The sequence below is a fragment of the Siniperca chuatsi genome, linkage group LG7, assembly GCF_020085105.1.
Source record: "Siniperca chuatsi isolate FFG_IHB_CAS linkage group LG7, ASM2008510v1, whole genome shotgun sequence".
Lineage (NCBI taxonomy): Eukaryota > Metazoa > Chordata > Actinopteri > Centrarchiformes > Sinipercidae > Siniperca > Siniperca chuatsi.
The window spans coordinates 31,070,720-31,086,302 of record NC_058048.1 but is presented as its reverse complement, the minus strand read 5'-3'; the positions used below and the strand labels follow the sequence as shown (position 1 = coordinate 31,086,302).

The following is a 15,583-nucleotide window of genomic DNA, read 5'->3' as shown; positions in this document are numbered from 1 at the left end:
AACCCTTTGACTAAAACTGTGTGAACGCACAAAGACAGAAGTATGCAGACGCGTTCCCCTCGTGAGATTTTATAAAACTCTGCTTCTGTGTTGTAAATCTCTCATTTCACCTCCGCGCTGAGACAGGAGTGGACACAGAAACAACTTAAACACCCGTTTATGTCGATACTCGAGTCTGCTCCACCCTCATTAGACCTGTCAGTGAGAAGGACGGCGAAGAAGAAGAAGAAGAAGAGCAGTTTCACCGACTGTGTCGAGGTTCTCCAACAGAACATCTGTACCTGATCTCTCAGTCCTCATCATTGAGCATCAGAACGATGATCAATGATTAAGTTATAGAGCTCATACTGAAACAGAGAGGGCTTCACAGTTCAGGATCGAATGAAAAGATGGGAAATCATGGCTCCAGTGTAAATAAAAAGAATGAAAACGTGCAGCTCTCATAAGTAATTGATTAAAATTAAGTTTATAAATGGGCCTTTGGTTTAATGTTTTATTATAAGGTTATACATCTGTCCGGGTGTCTGTCAGTGTAACAGTGTCTGTAGTAACGGCAAACTAGTCTCAAACTAGCGATTCACTAAATCAGGTTGCACCGTTAAAACTTGAGAAATGTCTCGGCTAGTAAAGACTTTAGTCATGTGTAAATCTGTTGCTATGTAACATCTGTAGCGCTGTCCAATCAGGAGCAATCGAATATGTAAACAACGACCTGAAATGCAGCTGTCTCAGCCTGATGTCAGACAGAACTGTCAGGCTGATTGGCTAATCGTTAGTCCCCGGCGCTCATTGGATCGATCACTTTTTCACTGAGAAACCGCTGTTTCAAGTCACAATGCCAGACCAGTAGAACCAGTCCACTCGGTGGAGTGGGCCCCGGGCAAGCTGTCTCAGCCTGAGGAGGAACTTTCAGACTGTCTCCATGGTTTTCTTCCTCTGTTTCCTGTCTGACCTGCTGTGTGTCATTCTCTCAGTGTTCATCTGCCTGCTAACAGCTAATGCTAACCACAGACTGGAGGTTTAATGTTAGTGGTTTCACTACAAGAAAGGAGCTGATTGGTCGTTACTGTTCTTCCAATCACAGCAATTGACACTAATTAACCAGCCCTCCATTATTATTTGTCTGAACTGATCAATTCCAAATGTGTTTCTGTTTAAATGGATCCAGTTCGAGGGAAATCGACAAACCAACAGTTTAAAAATACCTGAGGGTTTTCTGTCCCTCGAGCTTGTCTCCTCAGGCGGTCTGTAGGAATGTGGATCAGCCTGTTGAGTTCCCCGACCTCATCAAACCTGTTCTCTGAGTATTCTGTAAAGTTTGGTAGAAATATGAACCAACAGAAACATTAGAAAAACAGGTAACACTTTATTTTGCACGTCTGTAACTTCCTCGTCATTTTCTTGGAGGTTTCCTGGAAAGAACTTGGTAATTAGTACAAATATAAACCCAAATAAAGATGAAATCATAATCCAGTACTGTTTGGAAACGGTTTGTTGAGTTGTGTTCTTGCCTGTAGACAAATTTCACATGTTTTTACGATCAGCTGACCTGCGGTGCTCTCACATTTAAAGACTGGACGTTAGCTCACCTTTTACGTGCAGTTAATCAGTTATCTGCTGTAATTATCTACAGTACAATACAACCACTGTGTTAAACTACAGAGTTCTTTCAAGAAAATGACGCACGTGGAAAATAAAGTGCAACAGAGAAACATTACAGGAACGTTATGTGTTTGTATTCTGGTTAATGTTAGATTAAAGGAAAAGTCTGTCATTTTTAAGGCGGTATGAGTGGATTGCGACAGGGCTTCTCTAAGGAAATGATTCACCTTATCAATCAGCGTACTCGTGAAATCTCTGGTGTTTACTGTGTGAAAGAGCTCCTCGGGTCTTTTCCCCTCAATAATTTGGGTTTCTTTAAATATAAACACACAATTTTTTAATGATGTTATAACATTATAAAACACTACAGTGAACCCTGGTGTGGTACTTGATCTTATCTGAGTCTGTGAACTTTTAGCTCACAGACTAAAAGCTAACTGTGTTATTGTCAACGGCTGCTGTCAGCTGATCTTCATACATCCACACTGTTTGTCCTGAGGACTGAACATGACTTCTTAGAAAGAGTCTTTTTATTTACCTCAGCTAGAGAGAAACAAGCCTTTATTTGTAGTATGTAACTTATATAACCACGCAGCTTTTCTCATGGTGGGATTTACTTCAGAATCAGGGCTGCCAGCTCTCATGCATTGTCACTTTTCACACGCTCTCACGTCCATTTTCTCACGCAGTGCAAAACAAATGTTTAACTGATGACGGCACGAAAAGACGACAGAGCAGCACAGCAACAGCAGCAGTGAGTTATTCAGACCATCAGGGGGAAAGCAAGAAATATCCACAAATCTATTATGTTGTAATTTACTCCCATGCATGCTGCTCCCTCTCCTCTGGCGCCGCGCACAGGCAATGAGTTACTGTGGTTACGTGAACGCTCAGTCCGTCTCTCTGAAACTTTGTCAAGATTCCCAATACTAGGTTTTTAGGTTAGTATGCCTATGCAAAAATCATGAATGTAACTGTACCTCATTGCTGACATCTAGTAGCTAATATAACATTATTTTACACTTTTGGTTAACATTATGCAGGGTTGCCAACAGCTCTCAAATCTGTCTCACAGATCTCACGCCAAAGAAGAGGAAGCCTCAAAGCCGCTCCTTCATGAAAAAATATAATTACAGGCTATATCAGAATCAGAATCAGAAATACGTATGTATATGTTAAATAGGCTTTGTCTGCACATAGGACAAAGTCTGAACATCAGGCTTTTCTCCAGAGCCCAAAGCACACAGTTTTAGTTGACAAAGGTGCACACACGGCTCCAAAGTAAAACAAAAACCCTTATATGTAGGCCTATATGCAAAGTTTTGCCTCTCTTAGATTAATTAGGCTCACCAATAATGTGACGCTAGAACCGCCACTACAAATTTGAAAATCAAATCATCATCATGCGTTGGTATTTATCCTAGCTCATTAGGTTATAGCTTATTTATCAGACAGTACCATCAGAGCTTAATGTAGCTACCACGGTGTCAGAAGACGAATTGTCTTTGTAGTCTTATCAGTAAGTATAGATAGACCAACCAACACAGGTGGAATATGTTTTCGGTAGACAATCCACACATTATCACGATGCAGTCAACATGTCGTCACAGTGGTGATGCATGTCAGTAGTATGTGACGAGGGGGCCAGAGGGGGGAGTTCAGAGTCCTGATAGTTAAGGGAAAACAGCTGTTTGTGAAGCCGTTATGTGTGAAAGCCCCTCTGACATAATCAATAAGTTTTATAAAATCTAGTTTGTTTGTTTTCTGGACAGAATTATCCTGCTGGACTGTCTTTCAACAATGTCCTTCATTTACATTTCATACAATGTTTGTAGATGTAGCTACTTGCCAACCCTCCAGATTCTCCTGAGAGTCCCAGCGCCCCCCGTCCTCCAGACTCCACATTTCGGTAACAAGATTTAGGCGTACTCGATAAATTCACTACAATGCAGAAAATCAGTCTCTGAAATTAACAGTTTTCTGGGGGAAGATCCCCAGATCCTGTTAGGTTTGATGTCTGGAGGTTGAGGAGCGATGACCCCGACACCTGCGGTGGGTGAAGGCCGACTCATAAAATGCATCAACTTCACCGAATACCGAATCTCACTCCAGATAAAATTGAAAACTTGGCAGCCCTGTTCAAAATCAGTTTGCGTGGAGTGGAGGTCGCCATGTTGTATCAGCTCTATTAATAAGTTCATCAATCATTCACTTTACCCAGCGTCATCATTACACACTCTGCTGAAGCTGCGGCGGGGTTTTCCTGATAACATGGTTTTATAACATCATCAAAATTGAACACACAGTTATGAAATATAACATAAACCTTCAGAGGGAAAGAGTCGAGGTTCTGTCAGCGGTTCCCAACCTGAGGGCCGGGCCCCCGCATGGGGTCAGGACATTTTACTGCAGCAAGAAATAAGAATAAATGAAACAAATCTGCTACACAAAATTCAGATTATTTTTCAGACTTCTAATAATGTGTTCGCTCTTCTAGTTTCACCGCTTCGTGAAACAGTCAGATGAGAAAATCTGAGAGGATCAGATTCTATTTACTGAGATGAAAAACAGAAAATCTGACACATTTAAGAAGCTGCAAGCCGAGTTTTTGATTGTAAAGTGACTTAGACGATGAATCCATCATCTCAGCAGCTGCACATTCATTTTCTGTTGGTCCAAAAATTGATTAAATCATTTAACCGTCTCAGCTCCAGAACTCTTTTTGTCTGATTTTCTTTGTGTGAACATTTCCAAAGTTACAGTGAGCGGTAAGCTGGTAGAGTGTGTGTGTGTGTGTGTGTGTGTGTTGGGTTGGGCAGGGTTTACTGTTTCCTGTCTGCAGCTCTGTGACTTCCTGTCTTAAGACGCCCAGTTTCCATCTGAGCAACAAAGCAAACCAAAGAACCCCCGACCGCTGCTGCTGCTGCTTCTACTGTTTATATCTGACCACCATCATCATCATCATCATCATCATCATCATCAGCAGCAGCAGCAGCAGCAGATCCAGATCTTTATCTTTTAAGACCTGATTTTCACCACCTTCATCATCATCCTCATCACCTCCCTCCTCTGGACGCTTCAGTGAAACCTCAGACTGGTTTCAGTGGTTTGATGAATGAGTGGGGAGGTGGGTGGAGGTCTGAGGGGGAGGCGGAGTCGGGGGAGGAGGGGAGGACAGGGTGCAGTAAATCAGGTGGAGGGTCAGAGGACTGTAGGTGGGGGGAGGTGTCTTGTCTTTGTCCTGCATTGTGTGGAGGAGGTGTTTACGTGAGGGGGTCAGAGGTCACAGAGGAGCCGGGACTGACGTTGCCTCGGGGGGACGGGAGGCGGTGATGGAACGGTTGTCACGGCGACGACCTGCAGGTTGAGCGTCCTGCCTGTCCTCTTCGGTGTCTCGCGGCTCGTCTCTCAGTGTTTCTCGTGTCAGAAAATGTTCAGCAGCTGCTGCGGTCTGATGCGAGCTGACATGATGTTTCTCTGCACGCGCTCGGTGACGCAGCAGACGGAGACGGACAGGACGGCCGTCTCCGTTAAAGGCTCCCGGTGGAGATTTTGACCTCTAGTAGCACAATGGGGCTGTTTCTCTTTGAGGACGCACAAGCACGATACACATTCCTGCCAGTGGTTTGAAACTATTCCACTGATCGACAGGAGGCGGTAACACAGCAAGATACGCAGCAATGCGCCAACAAAGGCAGAGAAGAAGAAGACTGCAAGCTAGCAAACATGGATGGAAACAATGCAAATCAGCTTTTGCAAATGTTTTATGAGGAATGAAATACACGCAGCATGTTTGTTGGACCTCACGGATACACACGACGAGTTTTAGTGAGAAACACTGATGTAAACACAACTTTTGTTTGTTTACAAGGAAACTCCACGGAGCAGCTTTAATGTTCATGTTTTGTGCAGCGTCTGACAGTTTTTGTAACTTGGTTGTCCACATATGTTGTTCAGATGTTCACCCAGATTTTTCTGGGAATCCAAATACTTTTTTATATTGTCACGTACTTTTTTGGAGGGGTGTATATTGAACAGGTAGAGAAACAGAAATGGAGTTTTAGCGGCTGTTAGATCTTTAGAGTTGGTGGAAGTTTCTCTTTTGATGGCACTAGGCTAACAGTTTCCCCCTGCTTCCAGTCTTTGTGCTAAGCTAGGCTAACAGATATCCACCTCCTCATCTTCTTCTGGAGAAACAGAGATGATTTACTAAATGAGTGTTTGTGTTTAGAGTACGGAGGCTCTGAAGGGACAAAAGAGCAAGAACAGAGAGAGAGAGAGACAGACAGTCAGACAGACAGACAGATGTTATATAAGCTGCAGTGAACTCCATTAGAGCTGAATGGAGATGATTCACACACATTATCTAATTACACACACACACACACACAGTGACATCACCCTCCACAGAGAGATATAACACACACTCCCGTCTCCTAGCAACCCTGCTCGCCCACTCCCCCCTCTCTCCCCCTCTGTGTGCGTCATCAATTAAAGAGAACAGAGTCGGGCGAAAGACAGAGAGAGACAGACGGGCAGAGAGACAGGGAGACAGATAAACAGACAGACAGGCAGACAGACAGGCAGACAGACAGACAGACAGACAGACAGACAGACAGGCAGACAGACAGCGAGACGGACAGACAGTCAGACAGACAGAAAGACAGACAGGCAGACAGACAGGGAAACAGATAAACAAACAGACAGACAGGGAGACAGATAAACAGACAGACAGGCAGACAGACAAGTTTCACTGAGGGTCTTGAGGAAGGAAACACTTGGAAACCTTGAGTTTCCTGCAGGACCATCAGACAGCAGCAGCAGGACAGTGAGACTCTGCAGAGACTCAGAGGACAGACAGGAAGACGTGTCCTCCCTCCAGACCAGGACTGACACTGAGACAGGCCTGCTGCTGTTTAAGACGCTGTGAGACGATCAGCACCATTAGGGGTCAGGTCGGTGTTCCAGTTCATCCCAAAGGTGTCGGATGTGGTTTGTGGTTTCTTCGTGGAGCTGGCTTTGTCTCAAAAGTTTTCCTTTCATATATATATATTCTGCAGATGTTATTTTAAATGAAACTGCTAATAACCGCTACACAACTAACTTACCTCTGACTAAAATAATAATTAGAATAAACTATAATTAGTTTAGATTCTCTCCGGGAATTGTTCTTAATGGCGGAGAAACCCTGAACGTTGGCGGAGAAACCCTAGGTCTAAAACTACTAGAATCAGTATCAGTTGTGCAATGTAAACTCCCCCAAACTCCTAAATGCTCGTAAAAAAAAGTCCTTCACTGGAACTATGAGGCCCAGACCAGACCACATCAAAAGGACATTGAGGATGTAGACATGTGTCCACATATTTTTGGCCACATGTTGTAGATGAAAGGAAACAGAAAGAGAGGTCAAGAGGTCACCAAAATCATTAGGATCCATCTGGACTAACACCAGCAGCCATCAGGCCTTCAGCAGAGCTGTCAATGCTACCATGCTAACACTCTGCACCGCAGTGGTTTCCGTGGTAACCGAGCGCAGTATGCGAGGTGTTGTTGCGGTGAAGCGATGTGAACTCTGCAGCTGTTTGAGTTTATAAAATGTGTTTCTGTGCCGTTCGTGCGACTGATCCAGGATCAGCGCGTGTTTCTCTCTGCAGGGTGGAGTGCTGTACTGTTTATATTTCTGCCACACAATGACTGGGGGAGGGGGAGGGGGATCGCAGAGAGGGAGAGAGGGAGAGACATAGGGACAGAACCACAGCGAGAGAGAGAGGAGCTGAGTGTAAACAGAGGAAGTGGAGATTTATTTGATCACAGTTAAATATCTCCTCATGCTGAGCCTCCGCTCTCCTCTCAGTTTACAGTCCAACCGCCCCGACATGACGCTGCACTCTGCTTCACTGTTTAAACTCTGATCTTCATGTGTTTCTGCCTGTTTACCAAGGGTTCGCACTTTTATACGCTGATATTAGATTGTTTTTATATCTGTCATGCCACATTAGATCAGATTAAACGGCACAGCACACAGGAAGTACCAGTACAACATAATACAGTTTAGCATCTAACCAGATAGCAAATAATGATAAATAAAGATAAACTAATGTACAGAAGTGACAGTGAGAAGAGCTGTAACTGTGATATATAGAAAATAAATTAAAAAACAATATATAAAGTCGGTGTAGTCCCTCATTCGTCCAGGAGTGTAGAAAAGGTTTCAGTCGTAGTCGTCTGGACACTGAATCAGAATCAAGACGTTTCGGCTCCCATCCAGAAGTCATTCTTAATTGTGAAAATGGTCTGAGAACTCAGAAGAACAGAACAACAGAAATGGTGGTCTGAGATTCAACCTGCCCAAAGTTTACCACAGTGTATTAACACCGTGGTCACGCCAATCACATGCTAATCAGGTACTGAACAGTGATGAGGGAGGTGCAGCCAGAAAACAATAGGCCTGATTACTGATTACTGGGCCATCATGGAAACAAAAGAAGGTCAGCTTCAGATGAAATTAGGCAGAGTAAACAGCAGACACTCAGGAAGACTCTTAAGCAACACAGAGTAGCTTACATTTCTGAGTTCTCAGACCATTTTCACAATTGAGAATGACTTCCGGATGGGAGTCGAAACGTCTTGATTCTGAAAACAGTGTCCAGATGACTACGACTGAAACCTTTTCTACGATATATAAAGTGTAAAGCAGCTATTTGGAACAGAATATGATAAACAGTACGTACAGTACGTCTTCTGTTTGCCCCGTCACACATGAGATTACAAGACAAAACTATTTATTAATAACATCCAAAATATAACATGCATCTTCTGTTATATAAAATCAAAAGGTAAAAACATCAGCTAAAACGTTATATGTACTTTTATATACTTTCAAATAAAGAAAAGAACTGCTACAAGTCTGAAGTTTATCCTGATAAAGAGCTTTCTTCTTTCTCCAAGAAACTGCCTAATTTAAATGTCATCCATGTTTACAAAATCAGTTTCTGTCTTTATCTCATTAAACAAAGTATTGTGTTGTTCCCAGTTAAAAGATGGAGCTCATTTTCTGTCATTCAGATCAGCTTTTCTTCTTCCAGACTGACACACTGTCCAGTTTTAACAGTAAAAAAGGTCAAGTTCAACATTTAGGTAAATCCTCATCTTCACTTTCTCTCTGAGAGTCAGATGTTCAGATTGATGCCACTCTCGTGTCTGAACAGTAAATATTAAGCTAGATCCAGCAGCTGGTTAGCTTAGCTTAGCATAGAGACTGGAAACAAATCCACCCTACAGCACCTCTAAAGCTCACTGATTAATGATTATTAACTCAATTGTTTAATCTATAAAAAACTGGGGTTTAGAAATGTTTTATGGGGAATTATGTGACTGTTTCTTGGTCGGGACTAGTTGCCAGGCAAAATTTGAAGTTTTCAGATGAAGATAATTTGGTGTCGGACAGGGCCTGATCTGCCACCTTGTGGGTGTACCTCATAACCCTCCAGTTAAACACAAAGTACACAGGCTGATATGTGAACAATGACGCTTGCATAGCAGTTGCTTCTCTAGATGTACACATTGGGAAAATTAAATGTATCTGATGTATCATGAGTCTAACAGGACAAAGTTCTTATTTCAGTGAGATTTTTAAACGTTTTATTCTGTTTTTATTGTGTCAAAGTTTTCTTTACATGTGCAGCTGAGACAGAAAGGTGTGATTTGTAGTCTTACTTTGACAGAGTTACTGTTTCCTGTGGTGTTGAACAGCCAATCAAAGTACTCGATGAACAAGGCTGCACAAAGAGGAGGAAGAGTTGATTTATTACGTAGGTTTCTTAAGAAAAGATGATAAAGAAGAAAAGATTTTAGTAGATCTGAGTATCAGTCCTCAGTACTTTATGGTACCATCTGAATGTGTCTGCAGCAGTGAGGATCAAAAGCTCATATCAGATGTCTGGAGTAGAGTAAAGCTTTAATGTCCCAGAGGGGTATTTTGGCTTACAAACAGCAGGCAATGAATAATGAATACAGAAAGGTACGGCGATCAATAGAAACAGTAAATAAAGTACGCATGTTAATGGTAAGTGGACTGTACTTGTAAAGCGCCTTTCTAGTCTTCCGACCACTCAAAGCGCTTCACACGCTACATATCACATTCACCCCATTCACACACTTTCACACACTGGTGGCAGATGCTAACTGCTCATCAGTCCAAAGAAACTAACTAATCATTCACACAACTCACACACCTCGGGAGCAATTTGGGTTTCAGTATCTTGCCCGAGTACACTTCGACGTGTGGCAGCCGGGATCGAGCCGCAGACTTTCCAATTGGTGGACGACCCGCTAATGCCATCACTATCATCATTTTTACATCTCATCAAAACAATCCAGAGAGAGCAGCAGCAACAAGAAGAAGAGTCTCCAGTCATGCTAGCAGCTCTGTGAGGCTGTATTTAGACACAGTGGTGCTTTGAGCTAAATGCTAGCATCACCATCAGCATATCATGCTCACAATGATAATGCTAACATGCTGATGTTTAGCAGGTATAATGTTTACCATGTTCAACATCTTAGTTTAGCGTGTTAGCATGCTAACATTAGCTAATTAGCAGTAAACACAAAGTGCAGCTGAGGCTGATGGGAATTAGTTCTGCAGGTATTTGGTCATAAACCAAAGTATTGGACACATTAAAACTTTGATCTGATGATGGCGCTAGATGGAAAGTCAGAGGATCACAAATCGGCAGGACACATCATCTGCACACCATGGATATCTGTACCAAAATTTGTGCCAATCCATGTGTTAGATGTTGAGATATTTGACAGTGAAAGTGAAAACGTTGACCTTCGATGTCATTAGAACGTATCCTCTAGGGACTTTGAATATCTTTATTATCTGATATTTCACTCTGAACCACGATCGTCAACCTGCTGGTGGCGCTAGAGGAAAGGTCAGTGGATCACCAAAGTCAGCAGGATGCATCCCCTGGGGATAATGAATGGCTGTACAAAATTTCATAGCAACCCATCAAATAGTTGTTGAGATTTTTACGCTTTTGGGTTCTGAAGAAAAACATGTTCATATTTCTGAAGGTATGGTAGCAAAGGATTGTTTTGTTGTCAGTACTGATACTCAGGTATTGTATCGGTACTGGTCCATCCATTATCTATACCCACTTGTCCTGTTCAGGGTTGTGGAGGGTATGGAGTCTATCCGAGCTCCCTCTGGGTTAGGGGCAAGTTAGACCTGGACAGGCTGCCTTGACCATATTAGTGAAGGTTGATGATCATTTGGCTGCATTGTGAAAAGTTGTGTTCTCTGTTTCCACCCTGCAGATTAGGTTTATCCAGATGGTTTTCTAATTCATCTGCATTAGTGTGGACGTAACTGACAGCCTGTCTGCCTGTTTGTCTCTCTCTCTCTACAGATGTCCAGCTATAAGAGAGCTACGTTGGAGGAGGAGGAAGTGTCGGACACTCCAGCTGAGGCAGCCTCGTCTCCTGACAGAATGGAGGTCAGCGAACACAACAAACACACACAAACACACAGACAGAAGAAGTAACAAAAAGGTTCTACAGAAAAGATAAAGAACTGAATCACATGACATTTTGTTCGTTAGAGAAACTCACAGAGGACAGTGACTCAGCTAAGCTGAGAAAAAGAGTTTCACAAATATAACTCCTCATCTCCTTAAATCTACCATGGCTAACTGGTCCCACGTGAAGTCCTGGACTAAGAGAGAGATTTAAATCCCAGGACAGTCACTCCTCGAGCCAGACCTTGGGGGGGCTCTGACTAAAAACACAAAAGGGGGCCATCATCGTGTGGGTCCATAAGCCACAAAGACAGGAGCAGCAGGGGGTCTGGAGCGCTGCCAGTCAGACACTTTGGCACAACAAATGTCAGCTTTCTGGAGAAGAGAAAGAAGGCAGCGCTGGTAGAGGAGGCTCAGCAATACCTTAAATCTTGTAGTATCCCTCAGTAAGTGGGCATTACTGATCAGCCCTGCGTTAAAAGAGTACAGGAGGCTGCGATGGTGGGGGCATGTTGTTTACGGTGCAGGTGAGACATGAAATCTAATCTAAGAAGTCCAGATGGAGTAACAGATTCATGCGTTTAAAGGTTTATCAGACAATATTTCTGAACACAGTGAGACTTGTAACATCTAAATAATAATAATAAACTTTATTTATAGAGCACAAACTAAACAAAGTACAAAGTGCTTCACACAGAGAGAAATAAAATACCACAGTGAATGATAAAATACATACATCCTGCATTTATGCACACACTTTATATCCTGCACATGCTTATTGCACTTCTGGTTAGACCTAAACTGCATTTCGTTGCCTTGTATATGTACATGTGTAATGACAATAAAGTTGAATCTAATAAAAGCAATAAAATAAACAGACAGCTCAGGATCTGCTTTCCGATTAAAAATGCGTTTTGAGAAGAGACTTAAAAGAAGACACTGTCTCAGACAACCTAATTTCTTCTTTCTAAGTTGTTCCAGAGCCTAGGGGCCCTGATGGCAAAAGCTCTGTCCCCCTTAGTTTTCATCCTGGACTCAGAAACAATAAGGAAGACCCCTGCCCGAAGATCTCAAACTACGTAAAGGTTCATAAGGGAAATGGTACCTGGTACCAGAACACCTGAGGCCAAAGGTCAGTGATTGACTTTGTAGTTGTGTCATCAGATCTGTGGCTGTATGTCTTGGACACTTGGGTAAAGAGAGGTGGGGTAGGGTGCTGGACAGACTTGGTCTTCAACTTCCAGCTAGGGGGAGAATTTTTCTCGCGTTCTTGGGGAGGTTGGGGACATGGAATCAGAGTGAACCATGTTTAAAGGCTCCATTGTGGAATAGATACTCAGAGTTATGGTCAGAAGGTCTTTGGTGCCTGTTGTGGAAACAACCAAAGAAGCTGCTAGTGGACACCAGCAGTAGAGGAAGCCTTCAAGCTGAAGAAGGAGACTTTCAGGCTAGTTATCCCAGGAGTCCACTGAATCGGCAAACGGATATTATAAGGCCATTGGTCACAGAGTCAAAAACTGTGGTGTCAGAGGACATCAGGGAATCCATGGAGAAGGACTTTCTATGTGCAGTGATAATTGGGAAGTTGCAGGGATGAGAGTCAACACCTCCAAGTCGGAGGTCATGGTACTCTGCTGGAAAACAGAGTATCTCCAGGATCGGTGTATCACGTGCCGTAATGCAGATGTTGTGGTGGTTCAGAGGGAGCTGATCCTGAAGGTGAAGCTCTAGATTCACCAGTGGATCTCTGTTCCAGTCTTCAGCTGTGGTCCTGGTCTCTGGGTAGTCACTGAAAGAATGAGATGGTGGATCCAAGCAGCTGAAAGGAGTTTCCTTGGCAGGGTGTCTGGGCACCCAGGATGTTCCCAGGATTTAGGCGTGGATAGATTGAGATCCAGGAAGAGGAGACACGTCCTGGAGCTGGGTTAGAGCTCAAGACAAATCGATATAAGGTTCTTGTTCTGTCATAGTTTGAGGTTTTGTCCTGTTTCCTGTTTTATTTTGTAGTGTGCTCCTCTCCTCGTGTGTCTTGTGGGTTTACTTCCTGTCTTTGTTTGCTTTCCCTCCAGTTTTGAGTGTTGGCCCCACCTTGATTGTTTGCACCTGTGTCTTGTTGTCTCCCTTACCTTACTGTATTTAGTCCGGGGTTTTTCCTTTGTTCACTGTCGGGTCGTTGCCCTTGTCCTGTGCATTTTGGTTGTGCTTTGTTCCCATGTCACACATCCTGGATTTTGGTTACCTGTAAGTTTTGTTGGACTGATTCCTTGTTTCCTTGGACCTTGCTTGTATTGTGGACTTTTGTATTTTGCCTGCTTCTTGTCGGATTTGTTTGCTTTTGGACTTCTATGTTTTGACCGCTGTCTGCCACGCTACACAAGCCAGCTGCCCTTCCTGTTCTGCCTGCCATGCTACTTGAGCCCGGTTGGATCGCAGCAGCAGCCATCTCTAATCGTCGCTGGATCGCAGCCGCCTCCTGCCCCGGTTGGATCGCAGCAGCAGCCATCTCTAGTCGCCGCTCGATCGCAGCCACCTCCTGCTCCAGTTGGATCGCAGCACACCGCTGAACCGTCTGCTGGATCGCAGCACACCCCTGAACTGTCTGCTGGATCGCAGCACACCCCTGAACTTTCTGCTGGATCGCAGCCGCCTCCTTCCTCTGTTGGATCATAGCACACCACTGAATTGTCTGCTGGATCGCAGCAGCTGCACCCTCCCTCCTTCTCTGCCGGAGCAGCAGACTCCAGGTTCCCTGGCATCACTGGTTCTGCCAGCTCCTCTACCAGTCTCCCCGTCGCTGGCTTCCTGTCCTGCTGTCTTGTCGCTGGGCCCCGATCTGGTTTTCCGGCCTCCAGAAGGGTTCTGCCTTCGCCGCCGGCCTCCAGAAGGGTTCCATCTTCACTGCCGGCCTCCAGTGACCTTCTGCCTGCGCCACCGGCATTCCGCCAGGCCTCCAGATGTTTTTGGTCTTCGACGTGGACCTCATGAGTTGCTCTCTGCACATGTCCAGCCCCCAGGCCGTTCGCCCAAGGTCTACCACTTGGCCCTTGAACAAGCCAGCTGCCCTTCCTGTTCTGCCTGCCACGCTACTCAAGCCAAGCCAGAACCTACACTCCCCGTCTCCATCCCCAGTGCCTCGCCGCTCTGGAAGAGCTCAGATCCCCCAGTGATTGCTTGCAGTATATAATAAAAAGTGTTGCTACCTCATCCAAGTACCACCTCCTTGTGTTCTGCATTTGGGTCCTTAAATCGTGCACATAACATGTTCAGCTGTTTTGTATTCAGTGTCTCTGTCTCTCTCAGGTGGGTTTCAGGAAGGGAGGTGTGGACATTCTGGGCAGGAGGACTCAGCTGGAGGTTCTGCTGTCAGTCCTGCTACTGGCTGCCCTGCTGGCTCTGCTGGCCTGTCTGCTGGTCCTGGGCCTAGGATTCAGCTCAGGTAACACTATACAACATGATAAACACCTGCCTCCTTCTTTACTTTTATTTCCCACCCTACTCTACCTCTTCTTTTCCTTCTCTACCTCCTTCTTCCCTCCTATCTCCTCCTTTAACCCCCCCTTTTCTTTCCTTATTACCCTGGCCCATCCTCTTGTCCCTCATCTTTTCCTTCTTTGCCTCCTCCCATCATTTCTCCACTTATTCTTATTTTCATTGTCTGCCTCTCCTTTTATTTCCTTTCCTACATTTTGTTCTCCACCTCTTCCTTTCCTCCACTTTCTTACCTCCTCTTTCCTTCTCTGCCTCCTCCTTTCCTTTCCTTTCCTTTTTATACCCTTGCCTTCCCTTCTTCACTTCTTTTTGTTCTCAGCTTTCTCTCCTTTCTCTCAGTTCTTTCCTTTCCTTTCCTACCCCCACTTTACTCCTCTTTCCTCCTTTCCTCACCAGCCTCCTCTCCTTTCCTTTCCTTTGTTATCCTTTCCTACCCCACCTATCCTTCCTAATTTCTTGTCCTGCCTCCCCCCTCTTTCTGTCTTTCCTTCACATCCTTTACTACCCTTCCCAACTATCCTTGTCAACCTACTCCTTTTCTAGCCTTCCTCCCTTTTCCCTTCCCTTACTTCCTTACCTCCTCCTCTCATTCTCTACCTCCTCCTTTTCCTTCTTTTCCTTTTCTTTCCTTTTCATATCCTATCCTTCTCTGTCCCCTCCTTTCCATATCTACCATGTCCTCTCCTTCTCAACCTCCTCCCGTCCTCCCCTGTCTCCCCTTTCGTTCACTACCTCCCCATTCCTTTCCCACCCCCACCCATCCTTCTCTTCCTCCTCCCTGCCTTTCTAATGCCCTTCAATTCTTCTCTTGTTTTCGTTTCCTTTTCATTTCATACCCTGTCAATCCTTCTCTATCTCCTCCTTTCCTTTCTTCCTCTTTCTCTCCTTCTCTGCCTCCCCATCCCTTTCCTTTCCTGCCCCTACCCATACTTGTCTACCTCCCCCTTTCTTTCCCTCCTTTTGTTGCT

The 15,583-nt window shown here is 44.4% G+C and overlaps 1 protein-coding gene across 2 annotated transcripts in view; it reads left to right on the top strand.

Moving 5' to 3' along the window:
* Positions 1–15,583, top strand: part of ece2b (endothelin converting enzyme 2b) — a 36,490-nt gene that overhangs the window by 2,512 nt on the left and 18,395 nt on the right. For both annotated transcript variants that reach the window (XM_044202560.1, XM_044202559.1), the window contains exons 2-3: positions 11,019–11,105; positions 14,427–14,562. In XM_044202560.1, coding sequence (XP_044058495.1) covers positions 11,019–11,105; positions 14,427–14,562 — 223 coding nt within the window. The remainder of the gene's footprint in view (positions 1–11,018; positions 11,106–14,426; positions 14,563–15,583) is intronic.